General features: G+C 47.1%; 1 protein-coding gene across 1 annotated transcript in view; it reads right to left on the bottom strand.

Annotated features, from left to right (window-relative positions):
• The window catches only part of AP3M2 (adaptor related protein complex 3 subunit mu 2), a 33,030-nt gene extending 17,846 nt beyond the window's left edge, over nucleotides 1–15,184 (bottom strand). Inside the window, exons 1-2 of the mRNA XM_040346205.1 lie at nucleotides 15,077–15,184; nucleotides 831–1,150 (exon numbers count right to left, since the gene is read on the bottom strand). Of these exons, the coding sequence (XP_040202139.1) occupies nucleotides 831–1,103 (273 nt within the window). The 5' untranslated portion in view covers nucleotides 1,104–1,150; nucleotides 15,077–15,184. The remainder of the gene's footprint in view (nucleotides 1–830; nucleotides 1,151–15,076) is intronic.
• Nucleotides 15,185–15,841: the final 657 nt, after the last annotated feature.

Raw genomic sequence — 15,841 nt, 5'->3', positions numbered from 1 at the left:
TGCGCAGTTTTTACGGAGGCGCAGGGCAACGTTTTTGCCCTGCGCCCCCGCAAATTTTCTGCGCTACGTAAATTGCGTGGGCGCTCCGGCAAAATGCCCGGCGTAAGCACGCGCAATTTAAATGATCCCGTAGGGGGCGGGAATCATTTAAATTAGGCGCGTTCCCGCGCCGATCGTAGAGTGCATGCTCCGTCGGGAAACTTTCCCGACGTGCATTGCGGCAAATGACGTCGCAAGGACGTCATTTGCTTCAAAGTGAATGTGAATGGCGTCCAGCGCCATTCACGATTCACTTACGCAAACTACGTAAAGTTCAAATTTTGCGACGCGGGAACGACGGGTATACGTAACATTGGCTGCCCCTGCTAATAGCAGGGGCAACCTTACGCGAAAACCGCCGTACGCAAACAACGTAAACTGCGTACGGAGGGCTCGCGTAACGTTGTGAATCGGCGTTAGTATGCAATTTGCATACTATACGCTGAGCACAACGGGAACGCCACCTAGCGGCCATCGAGAAGAATGCAGCCTAAGATATGCGGGCATAAGAGCCTTATGCCACGCATATCTTAGGCTGCAGTCGGCGTAACGAGGTTCCTGAATCAGGAGCATTCGTTACGCCGGCGCAAGTAAGCAATTGCGCTGCGTAACTATGGTTACGCAGGCGCAATTGCTCTCTGAATCCGGGCCTTTGTTTATAGCAACTCGTGTTGCCCTTTCATGCATTTCGCATATTGGACGATGATATCGGACATTTTGACGTATGTAAGAACACTTATTCTCTGAGGCACTTCTAGGTATAAAAGGGAACAGCTATTGTAAGGTCTCACCTGGAATGTGTCCACCACTCGGTGAAGAAACTCAATAGCAAACAACGGAGGTACCTCAGTTTGTATTACAGCCACAAAAAATATGGAATGCCTGTAAACACTGAGCAGGTAATGATGGGGGGTCTGGATGATGGGTGGCACATTCTCTGGATCGGATGCCCTTTCTTGTGCCTCAAAAAAGTAGTCACAAACCGATCGGGACACCACACTTTTCCAGTGTTTCTCCAGGAAGATATCCCCGGAAGGGTTGATGAGGAACAGGCTGTGGATCATGGTTGGAGGTGGGAAGAAAGTGATGGATGATCTTCTTGGTGCTGACCCTAGAAGAAAAAAAAAAAAAACATAACCTTTAAAACATTGTCATACACAAACTAGGGTTGTCCCGATACCATTTTTTTTAGGACCGAGTACAAGCACACTTTTTTTCATGTACTCGCCGATACCGAATACCGATACTTTTTGTGTCCCCAAATGCAGCCATGTCCCCCCACATATGCAGCCATGTCCCCCACATATTACAGCCATGTCCCCCACATATTATTACAGCCATGTCCCCCACATAATGCAGCCATGTCGCCCCACATATTCCAGACATGTCCCCCCACATATTCCAGCCATGTCCCCCACATATTGCAGCCATGTCCCCCACAAAATGCAGCCATGTCGCCCCACATATTGCAGCCATGTCCCCCACATATTGCAGCCATGTCCCCCACATATTCCAGCCATGTCCCTCACATATTCCAGCCATGTCCCCCACATATTCCAGCCATGTCCCCCACATATTGCAGCCATGTCCCCCACATATTGCAGCCATGTCCCCCACATATTGCAGCCATGTCCCCCACATAATGCAGCCATGTCCCCCACATAATGCAGCCATGTCTCCCCACATAATGCAGCCATGTCTCCCCACATAATGCAGCCATGTCCCCCCACATATTGCAGCCATGTCCCCCCACATATATCCAGCCATGTCCCCCATACCTGGATGATGCCGCCACTGCCACGTTAATCAGCGTGCGGGGAACATTACAGCTTTCGTTTGAATAGCTGTATCCCCGCCGCGCCGTGTATAGACACTCCCCCTTGCTCGGGATTGGACAGATCATCCGTCCAATCCCGCGCAAGGGGGAGTGTCTATACGCGGTGCGGCAGGGATACAGCTATTCAAACGAAAGCTGTAATGTTCCCCGCACGCTGATTAACGCGGCGGCGGGTTTGCGGCGGCAGCGGCGGCGGGGGGGCAAGTATTCTATTCAGGTATCAGGGGCATTTGCGGGAGTACAAGGTATCGGTATTGGGACAACCCTAACACAAACCAAGCCCTCTCTCTTATGGGCACAAGTGTGAAATCATTATTGGCGGGGCATGGTGATATGACTGATGGCACATGGCTGCACTGGGAGCCCATGTAGTTCTACATCTTGGGAAGGCTACAAACTATCCCACTCATAGGGAACGATGTACAGCGGTAATGTGCCGAGGCCTATAGATCTTCCTGCGTGCAGGAAAAATGCCCCTATACACCAAGCCTGGGTACACCTCTAGAGCCCATTGCTGGTCCTCCTTTGGTCATATGATTACTGTGCTCTCTTGTGCCTAGTTTATTGGTACTATAAAAGATTTTATACTATTTACACGTTCACTTTAATTAGGCAGAACAGAATAAAATGTAAACAGAATTTGCTTCCAAAGCTTTCTACAATAATTCTTATATAAACATCCTGGAGAGGTTTCCGCGTACACATTCCTAAAAGTTCACCCACGGAAGAACTTTCCAAAAGTCCCTACTATCCAGGGGAACTAAACAGAACCATTTTGGCAAGTGTACAGCGTTACTGAGTGACAAAATTGTATGGTAGTGTGTTTATCACTGACGAAGGCAGAATGTTTAGAGTTAAAGGAATTACTGGCCAACTCAGAAGACGGAAAAAGCAAAGTTTCAAAACACATTTGATTTCTTCATCGGGCATGCCTGAGAAAACTTACATAACTTTCTCGTTTTCTGAGTCAGCCAATAAAAACGATCACTTGAACGCCAAACTTTCTAATTTAACTCAGAAAATCTTTGAAGCAAGATCATAAATGGGCAAGAAGATCCTCTTAACCACTTCGGTACCAGAGCATTTATTTTGTTTTAACGATGTGTCTCTATTCTGCACATTTGAGGGTTTGTAGTCTATGGTATTATATATATATATTTTTTTGTGTGACAGATAGGCCTTAATTTGGTAGCAAATTTGAATACTTCTATTTTTGTTTCCTTGTTTTTTAGAGAATAAATAAAAAAAATAAAAATAAAAAAAATAATAATATTTTTTCTGTCATTTTTACCAAACGCAGCAATAGTGCACCCCATATATTTACACGAACATATACTCAATCAATTCTGCTGATTAAAATGCCATCACATTAGTGTTATTTTTTAGCAGATTGGTAAAGCTCAAAAAGTCAAAATGAACATATGGGCCCGGATTCAGATAGAATGCTCTATCTATCTGCGGGCGTAATGTATCTTAGATACGTTACGCCGCTGTAACTTTGGGCGCAAGTTCCGTATGCAGAAAGAACTTGCGCCCTTAGTTACGGCGGCGTAACGTATGTGTGATGGGGATGTTGTGGGCGTGTTTTATTTAAATTTAAGATGACCCCGTGTTTTTGAAGTTTTTTTTGAACGGCGCATGCGTCGTCCATGAAATATCCCAGTGTGCATTGCTCCAAAGTACGCCGCAAGGACGTATTGGATTCGACTTGAACGTAAATGACGTCCAGCCCTTTTTTTTCAAAACTCGGCGCGGGAACCACATCCATACTTAACATTAGCTACGCCTCATATAGCAGGGGTAACTATACGCCGAAAAAAGCCTAATGTAAACGACTTAAAAAAATGCGCCGGCGGGACGTACGTTTCTGAATCGGCGTAAATACCTCATTAGCATATTGCTTGCGTAACTATAAAGAAGCGCCACCTAGCGGCCAGCGCAAATATGCAGCCTAAGATACGACGGTGATACGGACCGTTTCCAGCGGAGATTCCTCCTCCGGATTTTGATCCGATGGCTTGTACACACCATCGGATCAAAATCAGCGCGGAATACATCCGCGGTGACGTGTCGTGCCGTCGCCGTGACAATGACGCGGCGACGTGCGAGACGCTGGAAGGCAAGTACTTCCACGCATGCGTCGAATCATTACGACACATGCGAGGGAGGGGAGCGGACGGATTGATCCGGTGAGTCTGTACAGACGACCGGATCAATCCGCTGGATACGATTCAAGCGGATAGATTTCTTAGCATGCTAAGAAATTTCTATCCGCTTGAAATCGATCGGCGGGACAAATCTCCGTGGATAAATATCCGCTAGGCCGTACAGACGGCCAGATTTGTCCGCTGGAACTGATCCGCGGATCAATCCCAGCAGATAGATCCGGTCGTGTGTACGAGGCCTTACGCCGGTCGGATCTTAGGGAAATCTATGCGTAACTGATTCTCTGAATCAGGCACATAGATACGACGGCCCACACTCAGAGATACGACGGCGTATCAGGAGATACGTCGTCGTATCTCCTATCTGAATCCGGGCCATGCACTTTACTTTAGAAGAGCTTTACTCCCGTTTCGACGCTATTATCGCTATATAGAAAAGCACGAAGGATGGAAAGAGGCTGTTTGTGAAAATTGTTGGTATAACACTAGGGTAAGGTTAAGTTGGGTTGACGGGAGAACAAGATAGCATGATGGCTACTTTTTTCACAGGTTTGTGATTGCAAACATTTCTCTTACATGAGCATTTGATGCTTGCACAATGAACATAAGAGTCATCTAGATCAGGGGTCTCAAAACTGCGGCCCGAGGGCCAGATGTGGCCCTTGACTAGCCTTTATTCGGCGCTTGGGGCACTATTCCTCTAACTGATATGAGGCACTATTCCTCCCACTGACACCAACAAGGGGGCACTATATCTTCCTCTGATACCAATGATGGGATACTATTCATCCTACTAATAGGGACACTACTCCTCCTCCTACTGAGACCAACCTTGAGGCCATATTTATTGTCACCGATGCTGGGCCCGAGACATTTGCTGTCTCCGCTGGCCACAATTCGGCCCTCCTAAAGTCTTAAAGCAGATGTCCGCTGAAAAAAAAATATTAAAAGTCAGCAGCTACAAATACTGCAGCTGCTGACTTTTAATATCGGCACACTTACCTGTCCTGGAGTCCAGTGCCGTCCGCAGCAGAGGACGAGCGATCGTTTGTCACTCTGCTTCCCCCCCCGCCATCGTCTGTGAGAGAACCAGGAAGTGAAGCGCTCCGGCTTCACTGCCCGGTTCCCTACTGTGCATGCGCGAGTCGCGCTGCGCCTGCTGATTGCGCTCTGGGAGCCGAGTGTTCATAGAACACAACGGGGGGGGGACGGGGACGGGAGGTGACGTCCTGCCCGCAGTCTGTGGCTGGAAGTGGGTGCAAATACCTAACTTTAGACAGGTATCTGCACCCCCCTCCCCCTGAAAGGTGTCAAATGTGACACCGGAGGGGAGGAGGGTTCCGATCAGCGGGAGTTCCACTTTAGGGTGGAGCTCCGCTTTAAAGTATATAAACCACGGGCATCAGGTTCACATTACAGTTTGTCACTTAAAAACTCATCTTCTTTCAGCTGTCAGTCTAAAAATGTTGGTGCAACCTATGTACATGTAATGCACAGTAGCGATGATCATCTACATCAACGGCCAACATGCACACTATTTCAACTAATTCAAAGTTATCCCACTACCGCACGTGTACGAAAACCTACAGAAACCTGCGAGGGGGACGCAAAGGTTTCAACTGCCTAGGAGCCTGCAGAGTTTATTCCGGCACTGCTCCTTTGCTGTATGCCCAGTGTAGCGCCTACCCCAACTTTCTGGGAGCCTAATGTTGACAATCAGAGGTAGGGAGGATGACATAACTCCTCAGGGTGCAGGTTACTAGACATAGTCGATGATGAACAAGAAAGAAAGTTGGGCGCCAGTCACTTGTATGCTTAAACAAGAGAGACGTTTATTTCTCAAAACAGGAAAAATGCATTTAAGCTGAACCAGCTCATCTGTACTTTGTAGGATAGGCTGTCTGAAAAGGGGTGTTCCAGGCTTTTTTTTATGTTTATTAAAAGTCAGCAGCTACAAAAAGTGTAGCTGCTGGCTTTTAATAAACATACACTTACCTGTTCCCCGGTCCAGCGACACGCCGCTGCACTGCAACTGTGGGCACCCGGCCGTGACAGCTTTCGGCTTCACGGCCCGGGCACCTACTGCGCATGCGCGAGCGGCGCTGCCCCATTTGATTGGACAGGCGATCGCCTGGGACCTGTCACGTGTCCCAGGCGATCGCCTACAGGGAGGGGCTGCCAAAAGGCAATTAGAGTATTCGCCTTTGCAGCCCCTCGGCGGAAGGAGGAAGTGGGACAGGAAGTCCCACTCCTCCTGAAGCCCCCACTCCCCCCCCCCCAAAAAAATGACATGCCAAATGTGGCGAGGAGTGGATTAAGCGGAAGTTCTACTTTTGGGTGGAACTTCGCTTGAACTTTACTCACTGCATCATACTGAATTCTCTCCTGAAGCTCTCCCAGCCACCTCACGGATCCCTGGTCCGTGAAGAGTCACCTCTGGTGCTTCTCTAGAACTCCATCCCTCTCAGAATTGTTTCCATACATTGAGCAGGCTTTTCTCAGAATAATCTTTAAACCATACCTCCCAACTTTCTGAGGTGGGAATGAGGGACACCTATCAGCAAAAGTATGCAGGCATAGGACACACCCCTTGCCACACACCCTTAAAGGAGAATTGTCCAAAAAAATAAGATTGGTTAAACCCTCAAGTGCTTTTTTACCACTACTATTCCTTTATATTGGCTTTTGGAATTTACAAATGCAGCAATTTAGAGATCAGATAAAAGGTTTAGCTCTGGAAAACACTTTTTGATAGAGAAAAAGTACATTTTATATACATCTATATAGTTCAGACCAAAATGAGGGACAAATGAGGAGAATGAGGGACAGAGGGACATTGCTCCAAATCAGGGACAGTTGGGAACTATGCTTAAACACCCATGTAGGCCTCGGATAGGCCTAGCAGCCAGGAGCTGTTTCATACACATCACCCAGATCACCTGACTCCTTTCGAATAAATACCTCCTCCCACCATTCATTGCAACAAATTTGATTGGCTGAGCTCATCATAATAATGTACCACAATGGCAACAGCACCACCTACTGACAAAAAGAAGCCACAGCTAAACAGGATTAGAAGAGAAGCCATTTGACCTCTAAACCAGGGGTCGACAATCCCCGGGCGCCAGGTCGCAATTGCGACAAGAAATTGTGACCTTGTGCCTGCCGGTAATCGAGGCCGCGGGTTTGCGGCCTACAAGGCTGTGAAGCCGCGGCCTCAATTACCGGCCACCACGGGCCTGCCGCGATCGCGCGGCGGGGGAGCGCACGGAGGCACAGGATCCTGTATCTCCATGTGCCCCCACCTCCCCCGCCGCGCGATTGCGGCGGGCCCGCGACAGCCGGTAATTGAGGCCGCGGCTTTGCGGCCATGTGAAGTCCCTCTGTGTCCTGTGAGCTGGCGCCATCTGGTGGTGGCTGTTGGCTTTACAAGTTAAACAGCAATTCTAAAAGTGTCATTTTTCACTATTTTCACTGCCATCTCCTTCCCTCCCTAATTAGAACCCCCAGACATTATATATATTTTTCATTCTAACACCCTAGAGAATAAAATGGCGATCGTTGCAATACTTTCTGTCACGCCGTATTTGCGCAGCGGTCTTACAAGCGCACTTTTTTTGGGAAAAAATACACTTTTTTTTAATTAAAAAAATAAGACAACAGTAAAGTTATCCCAATTTTTTTTATTGCTGCTTCTTACATACAGTATTTGAGCAATAAAATTTACATGGGGTTCAAACACTTATCTACCTTATCCAAAAATTGTAATAATAAAAAAAGAAAAATTGACAGAGATACGCTTTAATTAATTGTTACGAATACAATGACCTCACAGCAGTACACTGCACACAGTGTCTTGTTCCAGGGTTATGTCACAGGATTGTATTGATTAGGCTAACTAGGGTTGATCATTAGGCCCCTGTATCATTATGGTGGAACTAATTAGTGTCAAAGAGACAGGGGGTAAAGGGAACATTGCCCCCATTGTTCTGATTATAATCCAAGATATGGTGGTGCCACAGTTCACTGCCTAACGTTTTCTAGCATGCACTGTTCACTAAACCTGCACATCAGATAACAACGCATCTTCTGGATGGACAAGCCATCATTTATGAGACTTTCACAAGACTATATTGCTCTAATATTTCCAATATCAGAATAAGCATACCCGGCTATAATTCAACATTTACTGGACCTGTTGAGTTACTAGTAGACTTTACTGTATTATATGACAGGTCCTCTTCCACACTTTCGCAGAATTCTGAAAAAAACAAAGCGCCATATGATAACTAGATCGTTCCAATAAAATATTTTTCATCGTTTTGTAACAAGTTCTCTGGTGTTTAACTGGTCAACAATATGGTGCCCAACCCACGAGATAAGTAAATGTTGATAAGAAATATCACTTTCATATTCAGCGCAGTTCATTTCAAAGGAACTTGTTCTCTAAAGGGTAAATCCACGTTCGTGGGAAACAAAAAAGCAAATAAAAAAAAAAATATTATATCATATACAATTGCGACTCAAGTCATATTGTAATTGAATGTTATTAAAAATTACCTTTCCTTTTCAATCTGCAGCCGCTGCAATTTTCTGTAAAATGCAAAAGGACTACCTGGAGGTGTTCTGTACACAGATTGTGAACAAAACGCCCCCCCACAGAAACATAATTTCCTGCTTGTGTGATTGGCTCACCGATTTTCCCAAAAGTATACACCAGTGGCGGCTGGTGCTCAAAATTTTGGGGGGGGGGAGCAAACAAACTGAAAAAATAAATAAAAAATCAACCGCAGCCACTGTGCCCATCAGGCACAGCCACTGTGCCTATCAATTGCTGCTAGTGTGCCCATCAGTTGGCACCAGTGTGCCCATCAATTGCCACCAGTGTGCCCCGCACTTACCTGTCTCGGCGCTGTCCTCCACGAGTCCATGTCTTCTCCCGTCCTCCTCCCGTCTCTGCTATGATTGGATGCCCGATAGGCGTCCAATCACAGCGCCTGTCGCTTCAGCCAATCAGGTGACAGAGTAACCAGACCCGAGCACCTGATTGGCTGAGAGGCAGGTCAGTGTTAGGGATTAATTTGCTTTTTCGGCCTCCCATACTGCCTGAATGTGAAAGCCTGAGTGTTTTCACACTAGGGCAGGGCATTTGTGGGACATTAGAAAAAGTCCTGCAAGCTGCATCTTTGGGGCGGTTTGGGAGCGCTGTATTTAGCACTCCCAAAACGCCCCTGCCCAGTGCAATGAATGGGCAATGCTTCTGAAGTGCATGAAAAGCACTTCCAAATCGTCACAACAGGGGCGTTTTTAACCCCTTCTTTGGGGTTAAAAGCACCCCACTAGTGGCCGAAAAGCGCTGCTTAGACAGCGGTAAAGCACTGCTGAAACTAGCGGCGCTTTACCGCTAACGCACGGACGGCCCCCATGTGAAAGGGCTCTTACGGCGTGCTGCTGCACAATGCAGTAAAGCGTGTTGTTAGGCTGCATTCACACCTAGGCGTAGGCGATTTGCGGCGTTTTTTACCGCGATTTGCCTCGTCAAATTGCAGCGTTTTTTACCGCGATTTGCCGCGACAAAACGCTGCGTTTTTAACCGCGGTTTTGTATAGGTCATTGTCGGGTATGGAGAACACCGAAGCCGCCCGATATGCCGCGACAAAAAAGGGTCCGGGACTTGTTTGAGCTTCAGGCGTTCGGCGTTTGGCGTGGAGATGTGAACCATCTCCATAGAGAATCATGTTATTTCTCCCCTCCAGCGTATTGTAGCGTCGCGCTTCAGGCGTTTTGTCGCCTAGGTGTGAATGCAGCCTTACAGTGCCTTACCACAGCACTATGGTTAAAACTCGGTCCAGTTTTCAGTAAGAAAAACTGCAAAATCCTTACCAATGAGGAGATAATGCTGTGAAAACAGGATCTCAATTGTCCTGTAGTTGGCAGGTTGATGGTGTACCATAGGCCTAAAAATCTATTTTCACAAGAGCTTTTACGCACAATCCCAGTGGCAAGAGTCTGCGGATTCCTGAAGCTGGGATTGACAGATGTGTGTGGATTGCTCCGGCTGTTGAGCTTATAAAATCCAATGACAGGCTGTTGGCGGCTGCTGTAGCTATTCGTGACTGTTTGCACAGCCAGTGATTACTTGCAATGGTCGAGGCTGTATGGAGTCAGTGTAAATGAAGCCTAAAGCTGGCCACAGAGGGATCGTCATTCAGCAGGAACCGGCATTTTGATCCATGTATGGGCAGGCTGGTTGTACTGAAGTCAATCGATAATTTTCAAGTAGAACTATGGGCAATACTTTGTTTTACTCATTTTCTATAGAGTAAGGGAGGGTTAAAACCCCTGTAAAAAAAAAAAAAAAAAAATTCACCGTCTGTATTCAATTGCGGAGATCTCCCTTCACTTCCTGTCCCATAGCCAAACAGGAAGTGAGGATATCTCTGCAAATTAACCATCTACCTAAAGGGCACTTTCACCCCCTTCCTGTCCAGGTCATTTTTCAGCTCTGTCACACTTTGAATGATAATTGCTTGGTCATGCTACACTGTAACCATGTGAAATGTTTATAATTTTCTTCACAGAAATAGAGCTTTCTTTTGGTGGTATTTATTTAACCACTTCATTACTGGGCACTTAAGCCCCCTTCCTGCCCAAACCAATTTTCAGCTTTCAGCGCTGACGCATTTTGAATGACAATTGCGTGGTCATACAACACTGTACCCAAATTATATTTTTATCATTTTTTTCCCAACAAATAGAGATTTCTTTTGGTGGTATTTGATCATCTCTGCGTTTTTAATTTTTTTGCGCTATAAACAAAAAAAGACAACAAAAATTGAAAATAAAACACAATATTTTTTACTTTTTGTTATAATAATATCCCAATTTTCTTTTCAAAAAATATATTTTTTCCTCAGTTTAGGCCGATACGTATTATTTTACATATTTTTGTTAAAAAAATAAAACTAAAAAAAAAAAAAAAATCGCAATAAGCGTATATTGATTGGTTTGCGCAAAAGTTTTAGCGCCTTTTTTTTTTTTTTTTACTAGTAATGGCGGCAATCTGCGATTTTTTTGGACATATCGGACACTTTTGACACTATTTTGGGACCACATTTATACAGCGATCAGTTTTATAAAAATGCACTAATTACTGTATAAATGTGACTGGCAGGGAAGGGGTTAACACTAGGGGGTGAGGAAGGGGTTAAATGTATTCCCTGGGTGTGATTCTTACTGTGTGCGGAGGGGACTGACTGGGGGAGGTGACCGATCGGTGTCCCTATGTACAAGGGACACGGCATCGGTCTCCTCTCTCCCTGACAGGACGTGGAGCTCTGTGTTTACACACAGAGCTCCACGTCCCTGCTGTCACTGCCAATCGCGGGCACCTGGCGGACATCGCGTCCGCCAGGCACGCGCATCGGCATCTTAGCGATGTGCCGGGCACAGTTTTTCCCTGCTGTGCGCCCCCAGTGGCGTGTGCGGGGAATGCAAATAAAAGGACGCTGAGGGACGTCCACCCGGCAGTTAAGAGCCGCGCTGTGGATGTCTTTCGTCTACAGCGCGGGTCTCAAATGGTTAATTACTGCTGGGATTTACATTTTTTACTAAAAAAAAAAATTATTAAAAAAAGTTTGTCAGTAAATTTTGTAAATAAGTAATTTTTCTCCTTCACTGATGTGCGCTGATGAGGCGGCACTGATGAGCACTGATAATCTGTATTTATGGGCACTTAGAGGTGGCACCAATAGGCACTGGATAGGCAGCACTGATGAGCACTGATTGGCATCACCAATGGGCACTGATTGCTGGCTCTGGTGGGCACTGATTGCTGGCACTGATTGCGCTCTAATGTAATCAGTACCCTGATTACATCTCTCACTGTCCCCTGCGAGGAGATGCCGCTAATTGGCTCTCCTCGCCACACACTGGCCACAGTGTGAGGTGAGGAGGGACGATTACCGACACTTCCTTGTTTATATGTGACTGGCTGTGATTGGACACAGACGATCATATGAATAAAGAGCCATGTCAGTGGCTCTTTACAGAGAGAGATTGGGATAGCTCTGTGTCCTAGCAACACAGCAAAACCGCGATCGACATGCGTCCCCCTGGGAGCAGCCACTCGGGTGCGCTGTCATATGACGTCCACCCAGAACGAGAGCCACACCGTCACTCTGTCATTTGACGGTGGGCGGGTGGCAGGTGGTGAAAGGGAATTCTTTGAGGACCTCAGGTCACCAGAACTAGTGTCCCCATTGGAAGATTTCCCCCTCTATTACTTCTCTGGGCACAACCCAAAATTTGGGATTGTTTCTTACTTTCAATGATAATGATAAACAGGATAAATAGAGAGGGGGAACGCCCTAAGAAGGGCACAGACAGCAATAAAAACTGACAAGCATTCTAACCCCTCTCCACTCTATCCAAAAAAGGTTTTGCCTTAGTTATACTTTCAGTACAACCAGCCTGACTGTTTTTTTTTCACTGCCGGTGGCTATAGCTGCAAGCAATGATCATTTTATTCTGACAACTGAGAAACCTCCAACTGTCAGAATAGAATAGCCCCCCCCCCCCCATCAACATTGAGCAATTTTATTTTCTTGCATAATATATGGGCCTGCCTTTGACTAAATACTTATCTTACAACGACACGTGCCCTTTTGTGGTTGTTTTAAAAGAGAAGTATGGGAATAGTTTTTTATTTTAGAATCATAGTTGCCTAGGTGGATGCTGCATCTGTCCCTCGCCAGTGTTCTATCGAGAAATGCCCCCCGTCAAAAAATGCCTCAGACGGGTATGCTCTTGTACACTAACCAACGTCACTCCAACTCATCTTTTGTGACGTCAACACAGCGCATGCACAGGTCGTCGGAGGCAGTAATAGACGATCTGCTAAGCGCCAAGGGAGAATGTAATTGTCAGATTCTGCCTCGCTATTGTGGGGCGGGTTGTGAGTGTCTTGAAGGGGGGGTTTTGTGTGTGTGTGTTTTAACCCACCCTTACACACAGCCAAAACACGCCGCTTATCACACTGAACCCGCCGTGCAACAGGCAGAAAACACTGCGTTCAATACAGGCAAAATCCACCAGCAACAGCGAGGCAAGTGCGTTCTCCCTCCGCTGTTTGCACAGCATCGGATAAGGCCTCAGACGATGTATGCATGCATCGTGTTGACGTCACTTCAGCTGATCAATATATCAGCTGAAGTGACATATGTTACTGCGCATGCGCAGACCCATCGGAGGCATTTTTGGACGGGGGAGGGGGAATTCTCGCTAGCACACTGGCACTAAGGCTGAGAACCGAGCGATCAAACACTGGCGATCACTCGGTTCTCAGGGCTCCCTGAGCAGAGAGCTGGTGACTGTCAGTGACCTCTGTCAGCTCTGCCCCCCCCCCCACACTCACTAGAGCGCTGGGCTGTGAAGGGAGTGGGAGCAGGAGCAGGCAGCTCAGGCTCTCAGTGGCTCGCTGAGAGGCTGAACTGGTGCCCCCGGCGAAAAGTGCCGTGCATGTGCAGAACAGAAGGGCACTCCATGTGCCTCGCTGTTGCGGCGTGGGTTTAGAGTGTGCTCAGGGTCCGGTTTTGTCGGAGTGGCAGGGTGGGTTTGGTTTGTTGAACGGCGGGTTTTGCCTGTGTCTAAGGGCGGGTTGCATCACAGACAAAACCTGCCCTTCAACACACCCACAACCCGCCCTGCAACAGCGAGTTACAATTAGCCAACTGCGGTGTCCCTCGGCTCTTTGCATAGCTTGCAATTTTGCCCGTTAAAGAGGAAGTAAACCCTGATGGGTTTTACTTCCTCTTTGTTGCCCTGCAAAGGCATCGCATAGTAGCCCATTATGTGTCACTTACCTGAAACCGAAGCCTGCGATGTCACCGATTTCCTCGCCTCCACGAAGCGTCCATCTTTCACCCTCTTCCTTCCGGGTATCACGGCTCCGGCACTGTTATTGGCCGGAGCCGCGATGACGTCACTCCCAAGCATGCGTGCGGGAGCCGCCAGTCACAGCACGACCTCCTTTAGAAATGGCACGATTCCCGTTTCTAAAGGTTTTTACAGTGCACCTGCGCCGTCGTCTACGGTGCATGTGCCGTAGACATCGGCGCCCGTCTCTTTTGCAAATATCTCCTAAACCGTGGAGGTTTAGGAGATATTTCGAGCACCTACAGGTAAGGCTTAATCTAGGCTTACCTGTAGGTAAAAGTGGTTGTATTGCCCGGCCAGAAAAGGCTCCTGCGGTGTGCGCATGCGCTATAGTGAAGTCACGCAAACTGAGATATCAGCTGGAGTGCCCATCCGTTCTGCACATACGCGGGCACTTTTCGATAGAACACCAGTCCAGGCATGTGGGCAAATCCCGACCCTGGACCAGCTCTATGACAGCAGCGGGTCACAGGAGTGCAGAACAAACTGCACTCATATGATCCACAGAAGAAGAAGTTTAGTCAAACAAGCTTTGGCTGTACTTCTCCTTTAAAATCCTTGCCATCAGCATCTGCTGCTCTTGCTGTGTCCAGGCTGATGTTGGCAAGAACAACTCACTTGATGTAACTGCCATTTTCTAACCTGCTTTGGAAAAGGGACAGGTGGGACGTGGGTAACCAAGGGCAACACCCCCAGCTCTCCCTATGCCACATTTATATCCGACGTTCCCTTTGGAATAACCTTCATCTACAAGGTTCCACCTGTAATCCTAAACCATGCTTTATCTGCAGGAACACATGAATGCTCTTTGTGTTGCCGGATAATGACCAGGCATAGACCGGGGTCATAGGGTGAAGCGCAGCAACAATATGGCTTATGTACTACAACACGTATCTTGTATGTAGAACCGTATAACACATCACATGATAAGAAACAGGCGGCCGGAGCCCATGGAGTCCAGGAGCCATGCTGTATACATGCACAGCAGATATCACATGTTGTACCATACTGATCTGCACCCGCTGCAGTACAATTAAAGCGTATGTTGTCCATGTATCTGTATGCAATGGTGACTATGGAGGATATGAAGAGCTCTTACCTTACACAGGAGATCCCTGCACCCGGGGATACAATGTCACACTCATACAGCTCCTTCCTCTGTATCATATGATGCTTCCTCCCCTCTCAGCTGACTCCCTCCTCCCTCCACCAGCTGCTGATCTCCTCTTTGTCACAGAGGGAGGAACCAATGTGTGCTCAGGTCTGGTCCTCCTCTCCTCCTCTCTCTCATATATAATGGATTATTCCTGCGATGCCGAGCATGCACCCCTTCACATATGCAATGAACCCCTTTGTGCACCCCTTCACATATGCAATGAACCCCTTTGTGCACCCCTTCACATATGCAATGAACCCCTTTGGTCTCATTGCTGTCACACCATGTCCAGGCCATCTTGCTATAGCTTCACTTGCACAGGTCTCTCTTCGGCTCCATTCACACTAATGCTTTTTTTTTATGCATTTTGCAGAAAGGCAGGGAAATTTTTTAACATGGTTTCCTATGGAACATGTTCACATCAATGCTATTTTGTGCCTCTGCGTTTTTGGAAAGGGTTGGGGACTTTTTTTCCTGCAAAAAGCATCGTTTTGCATGCAATAGAATTCAATGGGTCTGCATCCAAAACACAAGTACCGCGATTTGCGTTTTTTAAACCTGTTTATAGCTGGTTGTTAAAGGAAATGCAAAAAAATAAAAATTACTGGCCAAAAAAAAAAAAGAAAAACGCAAATCGCGGTAAAAACGCACGTCAAATAACGCAGCAAGCAACGCAAAAAGGCTCAAAAGCAACATGCAGTGGCGGTG

This window comes from Rana temporaria, chromosome 3 (genome assembly GCF_905171775.1).
Source record: "Rana temporaria chromosome 3, aRanTem1.1, whole genome shotgun sequence".
NCBI lineage: Eukaryota > Metazoa > Chordata > Amphibia > Anura > Ranidae > Rana > Rana temporaria.
The sequence above is the reverse complement of the archived record's forward strand: the minus strand, read 5'-3'. Positions and strand labels throughout refer to the sequence as shown.